This window comes from Plectropomus leopardus, chromosome 9, assembly GCF_026936395.1.
Source record: "Plectropomus leopardus strain MGB_pleo_1.0 chromosome 9, ASM2693639v1, whole genome shotgun sequence".
Lineage (NCBI taxonomy): Eukaryota > Metazoa > Chordata > Actinopteri > Perciformes > Serranidae > Plectropomus > Plectropomus leopardus.
Genome location: NC_142184.1, coordinates 2,504,798 through 2,527,930, shown reverse-complemented (window position 1 = coordinate 2,527,930; position 23,133 = coordinate 2,504,798). Strand labels below are relative to the sequence as shown.

Here is a 23,133-nt window from a genome sequence, read left to right as displayed (position 1 = left end):
TTTGATCAGATATTGAATTGGTGACACTAACCTTGAAAATGTACTGCTAGTACAGATCTACTGTGCTGATGTGTGAAGCCTCCATGTTTTGGAATATGTAGCTTCTTTGCAGCGACATCCACATTGAAGCATGTTCGACTATCATGATGGCATATGATTCTGAACAGACATGCATGTAAACTGTAATTTCAACTTGACTGGTTGGCGGAGGCATACAACCATGAAGCGGTAACTATAGCTCCGGAAATGCGGAAATGACCAAACACTGTAAAAATGTAACATGCAGTTTAATGAACCACTTCATTGTTTAAGCAGCCAAGAAACAAAACAAAAGAGCAATCTGAGCTTTTAAGGGAATGTAAGTGCAAACTTGATGAGCATCTCTGCATTTGTGGAGAAATACTCTAGGTGCATTTTCAAAGAGCAAATAGAAATGAGAGCTGAAAATATAACAAAAAAATAATCAGAAAACTAATGCTGTGCTTATGAGCTCATTGTACTTTTGTTTAAATAAATGTCCCCAAAGTTAAATTAATAACTTTTAGTTTTTAATATATGTCAGTGTAAGGGCTGCACCTTTGAAGTCTGTGATTTGAATCATCAGTCTGAGTTGTTTTTTTTACTATTCTGTGTGTTGTGCAGTATGCTTCTGGGGACGCTTGGTCCTTTTTTTTTAGCTGTGGAGAGAGCGCACTTGACTTTCACAGTACTCTTTGATATAGGGAGCTGCAGGCAAGATGTGGCAGTGTAGAAGCAGAGTGGGGATTTCTGGCACAACTTCACCAACTTCCAACATGCATGTAGAATAAAGAAAGTCTTGAAGACAGAGAGCTCTAGCAACACTCACACTTTAGAGAACAACTTCGTCCCACCCCTGCTTTGAGAATATTGATTCATCATGACTGAACTTGAGGTTTTGTTTTCTCCATTAGAACATTTATACATGGCGTGGCTGATTCAGGGAGAGGATTGATAGTTAAACAGTGTCATCATAAGTAAACCCTCAGAGCTGTTTGTTTAAAGTCATTTAACTGACACAGCAGGTCGCTCTCACACTTCTCATATTCTCAATACTTTGACACCAGAAGTGGAGAAATGTAAGACAAATAGGAGTTCCTGGGTGTGACTTAAGTGAAGATGGTCCTAAATTAAGTTGCAGTGGTGTTGATTGTCAACACCATTTGACACAGTGTAACAGAGGACAGAGACATTTTCGACACTGTCAAAAATGATCATTAGGGTAATATTCTTTATTTCAGAAACTTGAACTCCTTTCAATTCTTGATACCAGTATTTCTATAAACGTACTCTCATGTAAAAGACGCACTTCAGACCATTTAATGTTGTATTTTTGTACTCTTTCTCAAATAGACTATAATAATTTAATCTTTAACTCTCCAAACATTTTACAAGTAGAGAGTTATTTTCATGAAGTCCTTCATGTTTTAAACGTCCATTGTATGTTTTAAGTGTTAAATTCACCTATGCTTAAAGCTCAGCTGTGACAAAATATATGTAAAAAAAAAAAAAAAAGTATGAGTATGACTAGTATATGACCTATCACACCGACAATACTTTTGCTGTACTTATTCTGAGATAACTGCATTTGTGTTGTAAATCTCAGAGACAAAAGTGTTCCTGTTTGCTCGTGTCGCCTTAGTCTTTGTTGTGATTGTAGTCATTCATGTCAATAACACACAACCCTGAACACTGAAATATTGTTATGATGATACATTTATAGGTTCTGTATGTAAAACTTAAAGTAAATCTAGTTCAGATGTATTTTTACCAGTTGCAGATGTTTTAGAAGATATAAAACCTCTGTTATGTTTTATACACCGACAGTAGTGCTGTGATCAGAGATCTAATGTAAAAGTGTAGATGGGAATAGTACTAGATGACTGACACATAGAAGTTGTGCGACTGGTCCAGCAGATGACTGTGGAGACTAAGATTTTTGAGATGTCCTGAGTTGATCCAGACACCCAGAATCATGGCAGATCCATACAAATTTCAGAGGTTTTTGCAGGTCTGTGAACACAGTGTAGGCAAAAGTTTTCATGAAGTTTTTGTTCCCTCAGCAGCAGTTTGTGGAGTTTTAGTGGCTGGGTGGATAATGGATCAATTTTTAGACTTAGTGCAATGACAGTATAATTTCATGTTCGCTTTATCTGTTGTTGTTGTGGCGTGGATGCGCAGAAAATACTGATATATTTGTGTTTACCAGTTTAAGTGAGCCCTGACACCTTGATTAGTAAACTCGAGGTGTAGAAAGCATTCAAGTGGAAGCTTCTCTAGCTTTTTTTTTTTTTTTGCACTTTCATTGGTTAAAAATAATGGCAGCTGTGGAGCAGCAGCAGTTTGTTGAGTTTGAGATGTGGGGTGAAGAATAAATAAGTTTTTAGTTAGATCGATTTAAGCTGATCAGATCGATGGATTTGATTAGAGGTGCAGCTGCTGCAGAGGCGAGTAAAACCAGACTGTCAGACCCAGCTCTGGACGATATGTTTAATCCTGCAATTTAATGAAGATTAGGTCTCATTCGATGGTGTCACATTATATACAGGTTTTCATTCTTGTTGGGGTTGAAATAGCACCAGTTTGTCACTGTCATTTATCTTCATTTACTTGAGTCACATAGGAAACAATGTTTTTCACTAAAAAGATGATTCACAGGTGAAGCTGGAAAAAACAAGATGACACAGCAGGTATAGCACTGCTGCCGGCCTGTTCTCTTCATTGTCAACCAGGATGTTCGACATCAAACAGAATCATCTTAATCAAACACCCCCGAGAGATTTTGTGCATTTTTCTTTTCTGCCTTAGTCAAAATTCAAAACCATGAACAGTAGCCTCAGACCAAAAGTACACATAAGTATGTGGACAGGCTGTCCATGCCCTCTTGTCCATTTTGTGTAAAACAGAAATTCGTCTAATTCTGTTAAAGGAGAACACCACCTAACATAAGAATACAAATATTTATTTCCTTGGCCCAAGAAAGTTTGATCAATATTTGTGAACATGAGTGACTCTTTCTCAACACTAGTAACCGCAGAAATAAGTCTTAAACTTGTGATGTCCTCACGAATAAAGTCTGGAGCTGGTGCACACTACAACTACTAGACGACTGATTTTGTTCATATGTTTTTAGGTTGTCTGTAAGTAAGTATAACCTCCTATTCTTGTGAATGTGATATCTCAAAAACACTTCAAGGAATTTCTTTAAATTTCAACAATGAACTGATTAGGTTTTGGTGTTTAAAAGTCAAAGGTCAAGGTCATTGTGGCCTTATCTGTCTCATTCTTGTGATTGCAATATCTCAAGAACACCAAAAGGAATTTTAGTCAAATTTGCCACAAAAATCAACTTGGACTCAACGATGAACTGATTAGATTTGGGTCGTCGTAGGTCGAAGGTCAGTGTGACCTTGTACCCTTCTTAACCTTATGAAAGCAATATATCACCAACGTCTTAAGGGAGTTCCTTTAAATTTGGCAAAAATGTCCAGTTGAACTCAAAGATGAACTGATTAGATTTTGGTGGACAAAGGTCAAGGTCACTGTGACTTTGTCTGTCTCATACTTATGAAGGTGATACCTCAGGACTCCTTAAGGGAATTTCTTCTTCTAATCACTTGTACTGAGGAAGAAAGGGATTAGAATTTGGTGGACAAAGATCAAGCTCACTATGACCTTTCTCTGGCCACAACTCAAGAATTCTTACTGTACATCCACACCGGACATGGCACAAGCACTTAGTACTGTGTGCTTCCATTCAGAGTCAATGCAAAGACGTGGACAGATGTGAATTCGGGCCAGGCGGCGCAAAGGACGCGGCTTAAAGGATGCGTTGGACGTGATGGACGCGAAAATGTAAATTTTGACACTTCATTACACTTCGCAAAAATTTTGCGTGGGGCTGTGTTGCCATAGTCTGCCAATTGATTCCTGACATTACTGAGACACGGGAGCTACATTCAGCATCAGGACTTCCCAGAGACAGAACAAATGTGGACCTGATCCGTGATCCGTGAGCAAACCTATAAAGTTACATGGTAAGCGCTGAAAATACACCTGTGTCTGTGCATGTAATGTACTGTGAAGAGTGTGTCTTGGTTCACTCTGCTTCAGAGTACGGAGCCTGTTTACATCCAACTTTCTGTTGTATTTCACTGCTAACCACGTTAGCTGTTAACTGCCTCTCCATGCTAACGTAAGCAATTTTTGCGAGTTTCCAAATGCTCCAGAAATAAACAAGCAACCTAATATGAGCGAATAACGTGACGTGAAATTATTATTTTTTTCACATTTGGTGTGAACGCACAGTTAAGCTTATGACAAAATGTCAGATTTTTAATGGAATAACACGATAAAGTGGTGAGATTTTATTTATATTATATTTGGTCAGATACTGCAGTGGTGACAGTAATCTTGAAACTGTGCTGAGTGTATGGATCAATTGTGCTGCCCGAGAGAAGATGTGTGTGGAGCATCCATGTTTTCACAGACAAAGATGTAAACAGAAAGAGAAACTTGACTGGTGCACAGAGACATACAACCATTTCCTTTCTTTATGCCAAAATGAGCTTTTTTCTCTTGTAGTGTTCTCAGTTCTGAAAGGAAAATGTTTCTGTATACTCAGGACATTCCTCTGATTGCTCTTAGTGTCATATACATCCTTCCCAGTTCATTACCTATGGAGCAGCTCCAGACATGGCATGTCATAGACCCTGGGAATAATGGGCGTGGTTCTACTTTAAGGACGGCACTGCTGCTGGCCAATTGAGTCATGCTGATTCTCTGGTTCAAAGTCAAACAGAACCATTTTAATTCAACACCCCTGGGAGATTTGTACAAGAGAGGCATCTGCCAGTTTACCTTCAGCTGCACGCACAATATCCACCCGGTCTCTTTCACATGGTTTTCAGTTCTGATCATTTACCTGCAGCCATAGAGGTCAACTGTAAAATGTGGCAAATGATTGAGGAATCAAAAAAGATAATAAAAATGAACCTGATAACTTACATACAGTATGTAATAACATTGAATATTGTATACATGAGAGGTATAGCAGAGCTCGTCTCTGTGTTGCATTTTTATACGTGACAAACAACTTCAGTGTAGATCCACTATCACGAGCAGAGTCAAGGTGGTGAAGGTCTCTCACTTCGCCTTTTAAACTTGAGCAAAGTTTCAAAGGGTCTTACAAAGACAAGGAAAGAAGGTAATAAGCAACAGAAGAGAAATTACCTAAAAATTAGCAAGAAATTAGTCAATCATACAAAAAATTACCTGAAAATTGGTTAAAATACAAAACAAAAAAACAAGAAAAAGAATGCGAAAGAAAAGAAAGAAAAACATTTTCGAAGTGCTTATTAATTAATATACAGTAATTCTGTAACATTTTTTAAATTTTATTTACTGTGGTCTGAAATAGATGGCTCTTATCTTCCACTTTGGCAATTCCGACAGAGCCTTTCTTGGTGCACTGTGTTGATTATGATACAGCACCACCATATTGGCGTAATATTGCATTTACAAATGGGAGGAATTCACCAAGTGCAATGCTTGTTAGAAAATAGTTTTTTCCCTTATCACATCACGTCAAGAGCTGGAGGCAGGACGAAGTTTGATGAAGGCGGATATATGAGCACGCCTGCCGAATTTGACTTCTCCCTTCCCTGGGGTCACATATCATTTGTGTGCCCTTTTCTAAGTTCACAACTCTGTTTCAGGTCCATTCTGTTGAGACTGTAAAGTCTGAGCCAAGAGATTACTCATTAATTACAATAATTAAACAGTATCATTTAATCAAGGAAAGACACGTCGCAGGTTTCTGAGTCCGACAACCCAGAAAAGGTATATAAACTGTGGGTGTCCCTTCTCAAAGACATCCTGCTACCTGCTACTCCTGCAAGAGCAACCTCACCTGATCATCACAAGGTAAGGCTCTCACTCCTGCCTTTCACTGTGGCATCAGCTGTTTTTATTTGTATCTACAGAAAAGACTTTTCATCTTTTAATTGTTAAAATTAGTGTTCACAACAAGGGAAAATCTTCCTTTAATGTATATTTCTTTGAGTCTTGTTTCTGAAAATGTTTTACATTTTGTCTTCATGTATATATGGAAAAGACATTTCATCTGTTCATTTTTACATTACAAACAATGTCGTGTTTCTGAAAAACATGCAGACTTTTAAAAAAGAATTTATCTTCTTCCATCATCAAATAATATTTTATAAATATCTGTTTTTAAATAATAATAACATTGCTGTAAAACATTTTTTTTTAAATGTTAATTTTGTATTTTGAGTACCCTTTTAGACAACTCATATACTTTCCTGTGGTGCTGTACTGAATTAATATACTGCGTCTTTAAACAGATGGCATCAAGTCTTTTTTTAATTGCGGTCTTCTGTTTGGCCAGTGGACTGTGGATCGGAGCCAATGTAAGTAAAATATACATTTAATATAGAAAAATATTGGTGCTACAACTGCTAAACTGTAAACACTAGTAGCATGTCTCTGAGCCCATCGTCACGTTTTCAGCATAGCTTGTCATTTTTCTTCACAATAACTACCAACGCAATAAAATACAGCGAATAATGTGGATAATACACAATGAAATGCACATAAAGCTCAAGTCTAAAATTAGAAAAAGAGACAATTTCAGGTCCAGTACTTATTACGTTTTCATTTTTGTTCACAGGCGCAGTCTGATGGTTGGTACCTCTCAGATTCAGGAGGTGGATGGTCATAATGCAGCAGCTGGCACTTTGTGATTGCTGTTGCAGTTATATAGTTTTCAAATGGATTATTTTAAAGAGTGCAGCTCTCCTGAGAAGACAAACACAGCTTAACTGATTTGTCTTCAGGCACTTTAGTTAGACATTGTTCCTGCAGATCCTTAAAAGCTCTTAAAAGGCATTTAATTTATTAATCTTAAATAAGGCCTTAATTGTTATTAAATTGACTTAAAGCAAAAGTCTTAAAATGCTCTGACATTTTTTTTTCTGACATTGCATTGTAAAATCACAAAATAATTGGTAACATCTATTTTTTTGTTCACTACATAGATACACCTCTTTTGTTAAGCTTGTCTCGATGGGAGTCCAAGCAGTGGAATCTCACATGCAGACTGAAAAACATAAAATTACCCAGAAAACCAGCCTGAAATAACAGATATTTCCCACTTTTAATGTAAACCAAATAGATACTTTAATAATAATGCAATATGTTATATATTTCATTTGTTCAGCTCTAAAAAGAGTTGTTTTTTCAACATTTGACATAGACAATCTTACTTTTTAACTCGACAAAAAAAACTGTTTTATGTTACAGTAAACATTTGGGCAAAATGAAAAAAAAAGGTCCTTTAATTTTGATTATAGAAAATTGGTCTTAAACTTAAGTCCACGTGTCATTAAAAAAGTCTTAAATCCATCTTGCCTTTAGCTGCATGAACCCTGTTAAAGGATAGGTTTACAAGTTCTGTCTTAGAACAATATTCGGGAGCCCAAAGGAGCACTGAAACTGATTTGACCTTCTGTTATCATTATTCCTGTTCATACTGGCCATTAACAGATCCCTTCTTACTGCACTTTTAGTGTCAGTGGTAGGGGGACAAAATCCACTGTCTTCCTGATGAAACAATCTTTGTGCTACTCTTCTGATCATCTACAACTGTGTTTTAGACTTTTGCTGTGACGATTGCAAGCAGTGCCCTGATGGCTGGACCGGGTTTAGGGATAACTGTTACAAGTACAACCATGCCAAAAAAGACTGGGCTGATGCAGAGGTACGAAATGCAACAATATGAGTTGTGACTGTCAAACTGTATTTAAACATAGGCTTATGCTCATTTTCAGGTTTTTGCTGCATGTTAACATGCTTGAATGGTCTAAAACACGTTATTTTCATCATACCATCTGTGAGAAATTCAAAACACTGACAACCAGGTTTTTATATTTTGGTGATGTAAGCATGTAGCTACATATATGTTAGCAGAGTGTTTGAAGCCAGTGACCGACTGTAACAGGGTGTAGTAGGTCTCGTTTAAACCTGTTGTTCTTACAAAAACCGCTCAGTAAAAGAAGCGAGGCTGTTCTCATTTAACTCATTCCATCTCTTAGTGATTTTCTCTCACTTTATTGATCTTTTTCACTTCACACGTTGTCTTGTTAGCGTTTCTGCATTGGTCAAGGTGGAAACCTGGCATCCATTCACAACAAAGAGGAATTGGACTTTGTCGAAAACCTGATCTTCACAGCGACCAACAGAAATGACCAAACTTTCGTTGGAGGCCATGACACTGTAAAGGTGAGTATTTAAACAATAAATATTATGGTAGATGGTATGATTTGGTAGTTGCATTGAGAGTCCGGTATAATTTGGACCAGATGATGGAATTTTTTTTTTTTTTGTGATTGGACTGAACTGACCTTTCAATCTGTCTTTCAGGAGGGCGTTTGGTTGTGGAGTAATGGATCCCCATTTGACTACAAGGGTATTTGGGGTAAAGGGCAGCCAAGCAACGGTGGCAGCAGCAAAAGCGAGCACTGCCTGGAGTTGAACTGGAATGGTACGCACTGGTTTTCTGCAGTACACCCATCAGTAAAAACATTAAAATCAATGACAGATTAAGGAAATAACATTGATGACTTTGTTACAATGCATTGCTCTGCTGGGAATCTTTGGGTCTTGGCATTCATACAGATGCTACTTGAGATGCACCACCCACTCAAACATTTTTGCAGACCAAGTACCCCTCCTCATGGTTCTAACAATTCCCCTGATTGTAGTGGCCCACCCAGCAAGTCAATGCACTATGCCACACCCGAAACACTGTGCAGAGATGGCATTGACCTGGCCTCTAAATTCTCTAGATCCCTATCCGATCAGTGGGACTTACCAGTACACTGACAACCCACAGGACTCAAAAGAACCACCAAAGCCTTGGTGCCTATAGAGGTCTTGCATCCATGCCCCAACAGATCAGAGCCAAGTCCAGTCCACAGTCGGGCCTCTGACCTAGAACATCTTTGGTACCACCACGTCCCACAGATACTCAAACAGATGGGGATCTTTGGAATTTGGAGGCCAGATCAATGCCTTGAGCTCTGTAAATGTGTTTGGGAAGTAGGATTCACACGAGATGATCGATGTTGTTCTCTTTACCTGTCAGTGGTTGTCATGTTTTATAGAAATGGTGTACATCTGTATATATCGGAAAGTTATATTGAATCTGTAATTTTTTTAAAAAAATCACTCCCTGCAGTTGTAATTGTTTGTTACTCTTTAAACTTTAGGTGCTCCCAATGACGTCAACTGTCATGTAGCGAAGCCCTTCGTTTGTGGCATAAAGCTGTAAAGTCTCCAACATGTGCTGACACATTTGCCATGGTGATGTCACATCCCCACTGATGATGTCACTTCTACCAGGGTGTCAAGCCTCGATGACATCACTGCAAGAAGATGTATTGACAGTTCTGATTTCGTTTCAGTTGATTCAATAAACCGATAATCCCGTTAAGCAATCTGTCTCTTTCTATTTGTACATTTTACAACCCGATAAAGGTGTTCTTTGCATTCACATTCATGTTCTATGCAACATCTATGCAAAAAACATCAGTTACAAAAATATAGACCTCGGAAAAATTATGCATTTGAATATCTTGTGACTCAGACACTAGGTAAGACACCAACTTTGCTGCTGAACATTTATTGACCACCTAAACATAATACAGATTTAATCCCTTAATTCTCTGATATGCTTTCAAACTGTACCATAAACTACAACCATATAGTTCTAGTTGGGGATTTCACATCCTGGCGCTGTAACGCCAGGATGATACAGCGCCAACACACAATAAGGGGCATACTCTTGATCTGGTGATCTCCTGCGGCCTTAAAATAGTCATAAATCAAGTTGTTGACTGCTGTATCTGACCATAGCTGCCTAATTTCAAGGTTAAAGTACACCCAATAATTTTTAAAGCTCTCAACGATATGTCACCCTCATACATAGCAGACTGTCTATCATGTTACACCCGTAATCGTGCTCTTCGATTATCGGACTCTGGACTACTTATAGTCCCAAAAACTAAAAAAAAGCAGCCTTGAGTGCCTATGCGCCAAAACCATGGAAAAAATTCGTCTACATATTCGACAGTCAGACTCTGTAAACATGTTTAAGAAAAGGTAAAAATGAAACATGTTTTTTCACTCTGACATTCCCTTAGATCGTAAACCATATAAGACTAGTTTATCCTTCGACGCCATTGTTCTTTTCAGTTGTACAGTGTTTTCGATTCATTGGTTAATTTTAGTATGTGTGTGTGTCTATTATTTTTTTTTTTATCTTTTTGCATGTTTTATCTTATAATCTGCATACTTTATTGCTACTTCTTTGTATTTATTTATAAAATGTATTATCAGTATTGTGATTATTCAGAGCATTAACAGCACCAAACAGCTGTTTGCTATTAAGAAGATATAGTCAAGTAATGGCAGAGAATAAGGTAACATTACCTGTGTGTGTGTTGTTATCCGTGTTTCTCATTGGATTGTTGTGGTGAGCTGGGTCATGCCATGCCCACGTCCCATTTGTTTGGGGTGTGAGAGTGAGAGTGAGTGGGGCAATTGAACATCATCACTGTGTCTCCTTTAAAAGAAGTTAATTTTGCAACAGGCAGGCTCAGATACTTAGCTATCTGTGGTGGCAGAACACAACCTCCATGGCCAAGTGCATCAACATTGTGCATCAAATTAAACCTAAACACTGTACCTCTGACTGTCTTCAGGTTAAAAAATGCCTTCAACTGTTGCTGCTGCAGTACAGCTGGCACAGTCTTCATGATCATCCACTCACATCAGCAGTGGGAAGCACACCCAGCCTTCGTAGCAAGCCCCGTCAGTTAAAAAAAATAATCAAATGTTGAAATCCAAGTTGAAATGGACAGGAGAGGAGCCACTTAGCTAAATATACAAGCCTGCATAAGGCTTGAATGTGATGGGTTAAAGGTCAGCTTAGTAAAATAAAATATCATCATGATGTGTTCAAATGTCACATCAAGAAAAAGGAAAATTATTTTTTGGTGAGAAACTTGAAAAATGCAGTTTTTTGGGTGAGAAATTTGTTCCCAGCAATATAAAATGGATAGTAGAGATGGAATTATCACCTGTTAAACATCCTTTCACACGCTCTAATCATTAATTGAGTGAGTGATTGAAATGTTTATTTCGAACATGATCTCTTTCCAAGTCCATAAACATACAAACCATCAAAAGAATAGTGCATAAAATTAAAAGGAATAAAGAAAAAAAGACACAGTCAAATCTCCACCCCTCTCCATTGTTCAAGTAACTAAAAAACGTACATAAGCTTCCTTATTTAACATAACTCAAAAATACAACAATAAATAGAAATGAAATATATATGCACACACATACACATATATACAGTATATATACACATATACACACAAATACATATATATTCATTATGAACATGCACACTTACATATGCATATACATACACATACATTCATATATACATACATACACATCATCTTATAATACATAATTAAAACTACTGATGCCAAGATTGTTCTAATTAAACATTTATATTAACATCATCTCTTACATCAAATAATAGCAAAGTGTATTTGTCATGTGTTATTCAAAGAGACTTGGATCATTAAGGAGTCTCAGTAATGGCATCATATCATTAAAAATTAATTATCCCCATCCCTATGCAGAAATATTTTTTTATTAAATCTTTTTAGGGATACACACCTCCTACCCGAAGCAATAACAATATTTACACTAAACAAACACTAACGATAAAATATCACACAAATGGCACATTTAAGACTTTTCCTTTATCTTTTCATTGTGACTGCATATACTGTTATTGGGTTGTGTGTGATGTTATTATTTTAAATGTTATCTTTCTTGATATGGAACTACAGTCTGAATAATCATTTATTTATATATATTTATATATATATATATATATATATATATATATATATATACATATTTATATATTATTTATTTTAATGAAAATAATTGTGAACAGTTTTTAAGAGAGTTTTGGTGGATGAGTTGGTGAAATAACAAGGTGAGTCAGATTGCTGGACAGAATATATTTATTGATTGATTCAACTGAAATCAAATCAGAAACGTCAGTAGATCTTCCAACAGTGAGGTTGTTGAGGCTCAACTTCATATTGGAAGTGACATCATCAGTGGGAATGTGACCTCACAATGACAGACATGTCAGATGTCTTAATGTGGGTCTCTGGCACAAAGAAAAGCTTTCTTCTGATTACACTTTATGTCGTTGACAAAATCCTTTCCTGTAGACAAACAATAGCAACATTTCAGAAGGCCCAGTTGTAAAAATTTTCACATTGACTTTGTCAATAGATTTTCATCTAAAAATCTCAAACTACTTCAGTGTTCAATGTTGCAAATGTAAGCAGAAACACACACACACACACACACACACACACACACACACACACAAACACACACACACACAAAAGAAATAAAAAAAAAAACAAAAGAAAATAACAAATTCCATAGTATGGATAAAACAAAATGCATTTATTATGTAAGATCACATCACATAACCAGTTAAAATAGATATTTTCTCTGTCTTCATTACTGCTAAATGTTTTACCTTTAAAGTTGATCTCCATGCAATTTTCTCCTCCACCACTGTTGTTGGGCTCGCCGTCAGCCCAGCCTTTGAAGTCAAACTTTCTGCCATCGCTCCACAGCCAAATACCCTCCTGGAAAAAACATTATTGTTTTTTTAAATACATAGCCTTTAACTTAATTCACTTTTTTTAAAAAAATGTATTTCAGGTATGTTTTAACTTTGAATGTTTTTGTCAAAGATGAGTTTAAAGATGTACAAAGAATAGGTGGACTCACATGTGATGAATCGTAGCCTCCAACCCAAGTGTTTGTATGTGCGGCAGACACTCTGAAAATCCCCTCTCTGAGGGCCTTGTAGACATCGTCGCTTTCGAGGGAAGCCAGATTTCCACCGATAGTGGTGCAGAAATGCTGATAAAGGAGAGGTGAGGAGCAAAAAAAAAAAAAAAAAGAGTGAAAAACCCGTGTCTGCTGCAGTCATTTGACCCTGGTGTGCTCATAGTACACATTCCCATCGCATTAAAAAGCCAGATGTTTTAGTGGGGTTTTTATGCAGTGGGAATGAAGCTACATTGTGTTAAATTCCTAGCTTCAACATTACTGTACCATGGGCACCAACAGAAAAGGGTTTCCTTAGTATTTAACACTTAGTAAATCGTTTTTTAATGCGAATAACAAATCCACAATAAAAGTCTGTGTATTTAAGACCAATGAAGTGCCAGATTCAGTCACAGATAATTGTGAAGCTGTTTGAATGTGTCTCTTGTTAAAAAATGCTGAAATGAGAATTGTTACCACTTAGTGATTCTTGTAAGAAAGGCCCGTTAAAAGCATAAGTCACAAATAATAGTGTTTCAGTGTTTTCAAATGTACCTCTGCTTCAGCCCAGGTCTTCTTGACGTTGTTGAACTGGTAACACCGTTCCCCAAACATAGCCCAACCTTGAGGGCAAACTTTGCAGCAGTGATCTGGGTAGCAATAGTAGATGATTAGAAAGACAATCATGCACAAAGCTTCCCGTGGATATCTGAGAATATTCTCACTCAGCCCATTCTTTATAAACAGTCTAACAAATAGCAGCTGTTGACCAAGGAGCAATGTTAAAAAATAATGTTGTCTTATCAATAACCAGAAGTGCAGTCACAAAGTGCAGCTGCAGTTTTTCACCCCCACCGTTCTGAGAGGTACTAACCTAGTCCACATGTCGCCTGTGAAGATAAAGACATAATGTTTAGCATCAAATTCATCTCTGTTTTGCCTTCATCTGTCAGATTTAAATTAAAAAATACGAAGTGTCAGGATGTTGACTTTTATTCGTAAAACTGTTTTATTGCAAAATATCAATAAAGCATTTATACTGTGTGTTAAAAACATGATTTTGGGCTGGAAGAGCTCTCGTAGGACTTGTTTTCTTTTACAGTTTAGGTGTTAGAACACCAAAGATTTTTCCAAAATCAATGTGCTTGTCACTTACATTTGCTCCAGTCCACAGTCCAGTGGTCAAACAGAGGACCACAATGAAAAGAAGACTTGATGCCATCTGTAAAAGTGATGCATTAAATTACAAATTCAACATTTGCAAAAATTCTACTGACAGCAAGGTTATTTGGTGACATATGAATACAAAATTTAAAAAAAAATCTTAAAGTGAACAGTAAAAGAAAAGATAAAGTATTTTCTCTAGATGTGAGTAAAATCAGCTGTTGCAGTGATGGCAGGCAGGAATGAGAGACTTACCGTGTTGATGATGATCAGGTGAGGTTGCACTTGCAGCAGTAGCAGGTAGCAGGGTGTCTTTGAGAGGGAAATCCACAGTTTAAATACTCTCTCCAGGTGTTATGACACGGATGCTTATGGCATGTCTTTCTTTGATTAAATGATATTGTTTGATTAATATAATTAATAATGCAAATTCTCTTGGTTCAGGCCAGAAAAAAACTAATGCTTTTGAAAGACAGTTGGAAATTATACATGCTCTGCCGTTTCAGCTCTCATCCAGGATGTTACTATGCCACACCAATAAACACTGCTTAGGAATGGTCCGATGAAACGTGGCATGGACCTTAAGGCATCACCCTGGCCTCCAAATTTCACAGATCTAAATCTGATACCGCGTGTCACAACCCAGAGGACACAAAGGCTCGGTCACCATCTCCCTGCTACCACACACCACAGGATTTCCCAGATTTGCACAAAACTTAAGCAATATGTTTGAAATGTCGATAAAACACAATTTCAAGATTACTGAGTTTTGATTGGGTGATGTTCTGTGACTTCTACTCTGGTCATAGCATTCCAAGAAACATGGCGATGGATGTGCGAAACATCAGTATCTTTATTTCTATTGCAGCCACCGCACTAGCTGTCATTATTTCCAATCCAAGGCCACATAGGCGTGTTATGGAGCAATAATGGAAAGGCAAGCCCCTTTTACGTATGAGGGATTTTTGAGAGGTAGAAGTCCTCAATTTCAAAGAGGAATTGTGGATTCAAAACTTCCAGATGATCTGCTCAACTTTTGAAGAGTGCTGTGATGCAATAACACCTCTTGTAGCGCCTGCTGCATCATGAGGGAGCCAATGCCTATTGACAAGTGTGTAGTCATCGCATCATGTGACCTATTAATGGGGGGTACCTCCGAAGTACCCGCATGTCCCACAAACACTTGGTCAGATTGAGATCATTGGAATTTGAAGGCCAGGTCGATGCCTTGAGCTCTCTGTCACATTCATTCATGATCTGTTTGTATGCCTTCGTGATGGCAATAACCAAAGCCAGAGGCCTGAGGTCTCATTCTTACAAACACAATATTTCAAGATACCTTGAGGGATTTTTTTCCCCTCAATTTTGGCACAAATGGTCTCTTAGACTCAAGGATGAGCTGATTAGATTTTGGTGGTCAAAGGTCAAGGTCACTGGGAGCTTGCATATGCCTTAATCTCTTGAATACGATATCTGAATTTGGTCTTGAGGGAAAATCTGGTGGCTGAATGTCAAAGGTCAAGGTCATGGTAAACTTACAAATCATGTTTATGACCATAACTCGAAAATTCATACGCTCAGATTTCACCCGAATGGCGCGCCCACTGGCTGCCCTTTGTACAAAGGCTCGGTCCTTGCCGTAGCGGCTGTCATCCCCTCTCTCTCCCACTTTTGCTTAGCTGTCCTGTCCAATAAAGGCCAAAAAAGTCCCCAAAAAATCTTAAAAAAAAAAAAAACATAAAATGTGTAATAGAATATTATGATGAAGTTCTAACATTTTAAATCCAAAAGGTCAACTTTGACATCATAATATTCTTCAAAATCACTTTTCTGATCATTACTCAAACCCCTCTTTTACTTTACTTTGCTGCAATGGTTGGATGTACTGCCAAATTATTGAAAGCAACATTGGAGACAGCTTATTGTTGTAAAATAAACATTCAGCTCACAGACAGCAACTCTGGTGGATATCAGCAGCAAATGGCCCGGTCCATTAAAACTTGTGACACCTGTGTCACTGTGTCATCCCAAGGCACACACCTGTGTGGTGCTGATGCTGTTATATCAGCTACACCTGTCAGCTGGATGGCCTACGTACAGTCGAACCTGCTCTCTAAAAATCTATTCAGATCAAACAGCAAACTTCTCTCCGTGACTCACCTGATGTGTATTCAGCTGGTATTTCCTGTCATAAACTCATACAAATCTTTTACTCTTATTAATAATTACTATTACACACAATATCCAGAATCAGTAGGCCACAGTATGCACTGCAGACATCATATATCATTAACAAAAAGCTAAAATGTTCACCCCGTCCCCTTATACACTGAGACCACCACTTCCCAGACCTTCACCTCCTCGCCTCTGCTGCTGTTAGTGGACCTACACTCCGAAACAAGTCGAGACGTCCAGTCATCACCGGCAGATTAACTGTTCTTTTTATTTTGTAGGTAATTGTTTTTGATCCATTTTTAAGTTAACCACATGTCACACAGTTATGTTACACTCTGTTGCTTTAAGTAAATATCAAATGTTAAATTCCTGTGAACAGTCCTGGAGCGGATTCTGTGCACACAGCTGAAAATAAACTGGCAGCCACCCCTATGAACAAATTTTTCAGGGCTGTTGAATTAAGATGTTTCTGTTTGACTTTGAACAAGACAATCAGCATGATTCAATAGACCAGCAGCACTGCTTTCATAACATGAATAATATGAATTTCTGTTTTACACTCGGCGGTACGGTGGCAGGGGCCCTTCTGTGCTGAGAAACATGTTCTCCTTGTGCCTACGTGGGTTTTCTCTGGGTCTCCAGCTTCCTTGTATCATATATATAAATATATACATAAATATTGGCCTTTTGAGTTTAGTTTGTTGGTTCCAGAATGGATGGTTTCACTTCTGCTTTTTGTTTGGTTCATTCAAGTGCAGCTCATTCAAGTTTATCCAGAGTTCACTTGTTCCTATCTCACTCTTTTAGAGGAGGGGATTCCAGGGTTTAGTAGCACGACATCAAACAACTGCACCTCATCCTTGAAAGACCATCTCAAAAATTTTAAAAATTTTAAGTTGCATGTGTGTGTGCAGAATGCCGCGCGCTCAGAGTCGGTTCTGCCTGCCCCACCAAACAGCCAGGTGGGAAAAGAGGAAGTGACCTCACCTTATCTGGATATATTTAACTTGGGAGTGGTCTAGGATTGGCTATGAGGTTTTTAACCTGGGTTACACCTTCCCCCTGTGATCTCGGGCACCTCTCATGATATGGAACTGGCTGAGTGTCAGTTGGTGGCTGTGGCATGATTGGAGAACTTCACAGTCTGCTTCATGTTCTTCTGGGATGGGTGCAAACACGATCAAGTCATGAAATGAATATAAGAGCTTCCTTCAAATTCATTTCTCCATGAGACGATGGAAAGTGCTCCGTGTGTTTGTTACTCCTTGGAGCATACAGTTAAATTACAAGAAACCTAAGGGACACACAAAAGTGGTTTTGGATTTGTCTGCTTTGTCCATTTCAATTTGATGGTAAAGATGGAGTACTGAGAACCACTCAGATCCAGAGAGTGCTGTGAAAGCATCCTCAAGCTGTGGAAGAGAATAGGCATCCTTGAAGATTAACTTCCTGTAATCAATACAGAGTGGCACACTTTCTTCTTCCTTTCCACTGCAGTCGGTAATTAAAAGGGGGATTCAGATTCAGGGGTTACTCAGATTTCAGGAAGTTCTTAAAAATGTTTACGGACAGCAAGCCAATATTTATGTATATATTTATATATATGATACAAGGAAGCTGGAGACCCGGAGAAAACCCACGTAGGCACAAGGAGAACATGTTCCTCAGCACAGAAGGGCCCCTGCCACCGTACCGCCGAGTGTAAAACAGAAATTCATATTATTCATGTTATGAAAGCAGTGCTGCTGGTCTATTGAATCATGCTGATTCTCTTGTTCAAAGTCAAACAGAAACATCTTAATTCAACAGCCCTGAAAAATTTGTTCATAGGGGTGGCTGCCAGTTTATTTTCAGCTGTGTGCACAGAATCCGCTCCAGGACTGTTCACAGGAATTTAACATTTGATATTTACTTAAAGCAACAGAGTGTAACATAACTGTGTGACATGTGGTTAACTTAAAAATGGATCAAAAACAATTACCTACAAAATAAAAAGAACAGTTAATCTGCCGGTGATGACTGGACGTCTCGACTTGTTTCGGAGTGTAGGTCCACTAACAGCAGCAGAGGCGAGGAGGTGAAGGTCTGGGAAGTGGTGGTCTCAGTGTATAAGGGGACGGGGTGAACATTTTAGCTTTTTGTTAATGATATATGATGTCTGCAGTGCATACTGTGGCCTACTGATTCTGGATATTGTGTGTAATAGTAATTATTAATAAGAGTAAAAGATTTGTATGAGTTTATGACAGGAAATACCAGCTGAATACACATCAGGTGAGTCACGGAGAGAAGTTTGCTGTTTGATCTGAATAGATTTTTAGAGAGCAGGTTCGACTGTACGTAGGCCATCCAGCTGACAGGTGTAGCTGATATAACAGCATCAGCACCACACAGATGTGTGCCTTGGCACGGTCACAATAAAAGGTCACTCTAAAATGTGCAGTTTCATCTCATGACACAATGTCACAGATGTCAGTTTTTAGGGAGCGCGTCATCGGCTGCTGTCTGTGAGCTGAATGTTTATTTTACAACAATAAGCTGTCTCCAGTGTTGCTTTCAATAATTTGGCAGTTCATCCAACCGTTGCAAACCAAGCAAGCCCTCAGGATGGCAATGAGGGGGTTTCGGTAGTGGCCAGAAAAGTGTTTTTGTGAAACATTATGTCACAGTTGACCTTTGACCTTTTGGATTTAAAATATCAGAACTTCATAATTATATCCTTTTAGACAATTGTGTCAAATTTGAGCAGGTGAATTCTTGAGTTATGGTCAAAAACATGTTTTATGAGGTTACCGTAACCTTGACCTTTGACATTTAGCCACCAGATTCTAATCAATTCATTCTTGAGTCCAAATAAATGTTTGTGTCAAATTTGAAAAAACTCCCTCAAGGTGATCTTGAGATATGGCTTTCACAGGAATCAGATGAGTGCGAGGCCATTGTGATCTTGACAGTTGACCACCAAAAAAGTTAGTGCCAAACTTGGTGATATTTCTTTCAAGGTGATCTTGAGATATTGCTCTCAAATATAATTTGCTCATCCTTGAGTCTAACTGAAAGTTTTTACCAAATTTAAAGAAAAAAAATCCCTCAAGGTTTTCTTGAGATATTCACAAGAATGAGACCTCATGCCTCTGACTTTGGCATAAAAACTGCTCAGGAATGACTGGAAGAGACAGAGAGATCAAGCTCTCCACCTGGCCTTCAAATTCACTAGATCCCAATCTGATCCAGAGTTTGTGGGACATGCGGGTACCCCGGAGGTACCTGTGATCCTTGGTGGGTCCTCCCTGGATCGGACTTGGTTCTGGCCTGTAACATGGACACAGAACATCTTGGGGGAGTCTTGTGGTCTGTGGCAGCAGAACGGTGATGACGGATCCTTTGAGTAATTGGTACATGGACTGTACTTGTTAAGCGCTTTTCTAGTCTTCATGACCACTTAAAGCGCTTTTACACTCGAATGTCACATTCACCCACTGACACACACATTCAGACACTGTTGGCCGAGGCTACTGTACAATTTGGGGTTCAGTATCTTGCCCAAGGACATGTTGCCCGGAGGAGCCAGGGAACGAGCCGCTGACCTTCTGATTAGAGGACGACCCGCTCTAACTCTGAGCCACAACCGCCCCGGGGCCCTCTGGGTTGAATTATGGGGTATCAGATTGGATCAGATCTGTGAAATTTGGAGGCCAGGGTGATGCCTTCAGCTCTGTAGTCATGTTCATCAGACCATTCCTGAGCGTGGTTTACGGTGCTTGTGTACTGGGACAAGGACAGCAGTCCGATTAAATGACCTGATGGAGCTATAACCGTAGCTTGACTAAACTTAATGTAAATGTACTGAGTTGTCAGTATATGCAAATAAAATACAGACAAACCTTATCCTGTGCGAGTGCTCCATATGAAATGGGGAGTGCTTTATCTATAATTGGTGATATCTGTCACCTCAACACCAGGCAAATCACTCAACCTGTGGGGGAAAAATTCACTTCCGTTAAGTGTAGGGATCAAATCCAGTGTGTCTAGAAATTTTCTGATGATAGCTGCAGCGTGCAGGTCCATCTAAGTCGTTAATGAATTCAATTTCCTCTGTTCCCAAAGATTCTCAACTGGTGTTCCTCACTTCTTGCCCCCCATCTGACGTTCGCCTGTCGGGATCGCCTGACTGCAAACAAGCTATAAGTAAATGTTATCTTGTGATCAGAGAGCGTCACGTGTCTGCAGTTGTCTGAGTCAAAACACACAGAGAAGGTATATAAACTGTAGGTTTCCCTGTAAAAGACACCCTGCTACCTACTTCTGCTGCAAGTGCAACCTCACCTGATCATCACAACAAGGTGAGTCTCCCGTTTCGTCCCTGCAACAGCTGATTTGATTCACATCTACAGAAAATACTTTTATATCTTGTCATTTTTACATTCAGTGTTCACCTTAAGATAAAATCCTCTTTTCACACCCAGTACTTTACAATGCCTCTTCTTTTTTTAAATTCTTTATTCATATGTCACCAAATAACACTACTTTCAGTAGAATTTTTTGCAAATGTTAAATTTGTGATTTATATTCACATTTTTGCATCACTTTGACAGATGGCATCAAGTCTTCTTGTCATTGTGGTCCTCTGTTTGACCATTGAACTGTGGACTGGAGTGAATGTAAGTAATATGTTTTTTTTTTTTTTAGAAAAATCTTTGGTGTTATAAACCACCAGTGCTACGAGAGCTCTTCCAGCCCAGAATCATGTTTTTAACAGACAGTGTAAATGCTTTATTGATGTTTTGCGATAAAACACATTTAGACGAATAAAAATCAACATCCTGTCACTTTGTATATTTGAATTTAAATCTTACAAATGAAGGCAAATCAGAGATGAGTTTGACGCTAAACATCCCGTCTTTATCTTCACAGGCGACATGTGACCCAGGTTGGTACCTGTCAGAACGGTGGGGGTGAAATACAGCAGCTGCACTTTCTGCATGATTGTCCTTCTAATCATCTACATTTGTTTTACATATAACTGCTGTGAAGTTTGCCCTGATGGTTGGGCTGCATTTGACAAAAAGTGCTACCAGTTCCACATGGACCACAAGACCTGGGGAGAAGCAGAGGTACGTCCTGAAACAATTTTAGTTAATTTATAACTGAAACACTGTATTAGTGGCTTATGCTTTTAATCAGCTGTTCTTACAAGAATCATTGAGTGGTAAAAGTTTGTGTATGTGCGGTTTAACGTGAGTGGCACATTCAAACAGCTTCACAATTATCTGTGACTGAATCTGACACAGAAGTTCAAAAAGCATGACTTGACGTGTCAGGAAAACGTATTCTCTGTCACATTCTCACTTTGCTTCAAACATTTTTCATCTCACTCTGTCCTCATCCAACTCCACTCATCTCTGTATTATTTCTCTTTGTCTTTTCTTTTTTATTTGCTCCACATCTCTCTTTTATCAGCATTTCTGCACCACTATCGGTGGAAATCTGCCTTCCATCCATAGTGACTTTGAGTACCAAGTCCTCAGAGCGGGGATTCTCAGAGCGAGCGGCGCACATACAAACATTTGGGTTGGAGGCTACGATGCAACGCATGTGAGTCCGCCTTCTTTGTATATTCTTTAACTCATCTTTGACAAAACATTTAACTTTAAAACATAACTGAAATACATCACACAAAATCTATAAATTAGGGTTAAAGGCTCTTTTAAAAAAAAAGGAATGTTTCCTTTCAGGAGGGTATTTGGCTGTGGAGCGATGGCACAAAGTTTGACTTCAACGGCTGGGGCAAAGGGGAGCCCAACAACAGCGGCGGAGAACATTGCATGGAGATGAACTTTAATGGTAAAACTTTGTCCTCTTGATGGGCATTTTTATTGAGAAGCAGTTTGGAAATCATTTATCAGTAATGAAGACAGAAAAATGATCTTTTTTAACTGATAATGTGGTTCAGCCTTACATCATTAATGCATTTTGTTTTATCCATACTATGAATTTTGTTTTTTATTTCCGTTGTTTCTTTTTTTTTTTTAATACAGGCTTTCATTTGCAAGTGTTGCAGTTTATCTCCCTCTTTATTTTAATTTACAGTTAAGACAAGATATATTAAAAGCTACAAAATAGGAAACAGACACAAGCACATACAAAAAAACATAAATAATACGAGCAATAGCATTAATCTCAGCCAGTGAAATTTACAAATTACAAATCTGTCAATCCAAAATGAGAATAGGAGAAATTGGGAAATAAGATACAATTAAATCCACATAATTTTGTTCTGGGATCAGACTTCAAATTTGAATGCATCTTCAGGTACATTCTTAGAATTGCTTTATATCCTCACAATTTTCCAAAAATGGTTTGACAAGAAGTGCCCCCTGATATCAAAGTGTGGTACATAAAGCTTAAATCCATATTTTTGGGTTTGGAGGGAGTTAATAAAATATTACTTTTTTTAATTTAAAAAAAAGGCAAAGTGAATGTGAACATTTTACAGCCGAGCCGTCTAACATGCTGTCATTGTTTTTCTACAGGACAGGACATTATCAACGACATGAGGTGTGACAGGAAGAAAGCTTTTGTTTGTGTCACATACCCACAATAAGACATCAGACATGTCTGTCCTGGTGAGACATACCCACATTAAGACATCAGACATGTCTGTCCTGGTGAGGTCGCGTCCCCACCCATGATGTCACTTCCAAAAGGTTGTTGAGCCTCAATGACTTCACTGCTGGAGGATCTACTGACAGTTCTGATTTCATTTTGATTTAATAAAGAAAATTTCATCAAGCAGTTGGTAGAAGG

At 38.4% G+C, this 23,133-nt stretch overlaps 4 protein-coding genes across 5 annotated transcripts in view; 3 read left to right on the top strand and 1 right to left on the bottom strand.

The window, feature by feature from the left end:
• LOC148188633 (lymphocyte antigen 75-like) overlaps positions 1-23,133 on the top strand; it is a 50,823-nt gene that overhangs the window by 9,309 nt on the left and 18,381 nt on the right. The window lies entirely within an intron of this gene.
• LOC121947269 (galactose-specific lectin nattectin-like) lies at positions 5,847-9,532 on the top strand. Of its 2 annotated transcripts, none has more exons than XM_042492239.2 (7): positions 5,847-5,943; positions 6,384-6,449; positions 6,710-6,722; positions 7,695-7,798; positions 8,185-8,319; positions 8,461-8,581; positions 9,309-9,532. In XM_042492239.2, the coding sequence occupies exons 2-7, from the start codon at positions 6,384-6,386 to the stop codon at positions 9,368-9,370; spliced, it is 501 nt and encodes a 166-aa protein (XP_042348173.2). In that variant the 5' UTR covers positions 5,847-5,943; the 3' UTR covers positions 9,371-9,532. The 2 variants fall into 2 exon arrangements, with proteins under 2 accessions (XP_042348173.2, XP_087937795.1); XM_088081669.1 differs by having other exon boundaries at positions 5,860-5,943; positions 6,710-6,746.
• Positions 12,135-14,463, bottom strand: LOC121947271 (galactose-specific lectin nattectin-like). Its single transcript, XM_042492240.2, has 7 exons — positions 14,407-14,463; positions 14,144-14,209; positions 13,862-13,877; positions 13,543-13,637; positions 12,946-13,080; positions 12,689-12,800; positions 12,135-12,362 (listed from the first exon to the last, which is right to left on the bottom strand). Exons 2-7 carry the CDS (start codon positions 14,207-14,209, stop codon positions 12,292-12,294), a joined length of 495 nt encoding a protein of 164 aa, XP_042348174.2. The 5' UTR covers positions 14,407-14,463; the 3' UTR covers positions 12,135-12,291.
• On the top strand, positions 20,926-23,114 carry LOC121946521 (ladderlectin-like). The gene is made up of 6 exons (XM_088081675.1): positions 20,926-20,987; positions 21,241-21,256; positions 21,361-21,440; positions 21,787-21,921; positions 22,062-22,170; positions 22,860-23,114. The coding sequence occupies exons 3-6, from the start codon at positions 21,411-21,413 to the stop codon at positions 22,928-22,930; spliced, it is 345 nt and encodes a 114-aa protein (XP_087937801.1). The 5' UTR covers positions 20,926-20,987; positions 21,241-21,256; positions 21,361-21,410; the 3' UTR covers positions 22,931-23,114.

Coding starts and splice junctions, on each gene's coding strand:
- LOC121946521 (XM_088081675.1), top strand. CDS start 21,411: ATGGACCACAAGACCTGGGGAGAAGCAGAG. Junction 21,441..21,786: donor AGACCTGGGGAGAAGCAGAG/GTACGTCCTGAA, acceptor CTCTTTTATCAG/CATTTCTGCACCACTATCGG. Junction 21,922..22,061: donor GAGGCTACGATGCAACGCAT/GTGAGTCCGCCT, acceptor GTTTCCTTTCAG/GAGGGTATTTGGCTGTGGAG.
- LOC121947271 (XM_042492240.2), bottom strand. CDS start 14,209: ATGGCATCAAGTCTTCTTTTCATTGTGGTCCTCTGTTTGACCACTGGA. Junction 13,081..13,542: donor AGACCTGGGCTGAAGCAGAG/GTACATTTGAAA, acceptor CTCCTTTATCAG/CATTTCTGCACCACTATCGG. Junction 12,363..12,688: donor CATGGAGATCAACTTTAAAG/GTAAAACATTTA, acceptor GTTTGTCTACAG/GAAAGGATTTTGTCAACGAC.
- LOC121947269 (XM_088081669.1), top strand. CDS start 6,384: ATGGCATCAAGTCTTTTTTTAATTGCGGTCTTCTGTTTGGCCAGTGGA. Junction 6,450..6,709: donor GACTGTGGATCGGAGCCAAT/GTAAGTAAAATA, acceptor TTTTGTTCACAG/GCGCAGTCTGATGGTTGGTA. Junction 8,320..8,460: donor GAGGCCATGACACTGTAAAG/GTGAGTATTTAA, acceptor TCTGTCTTTCAG/GAGGGCGTTTGGTTGTGGAG.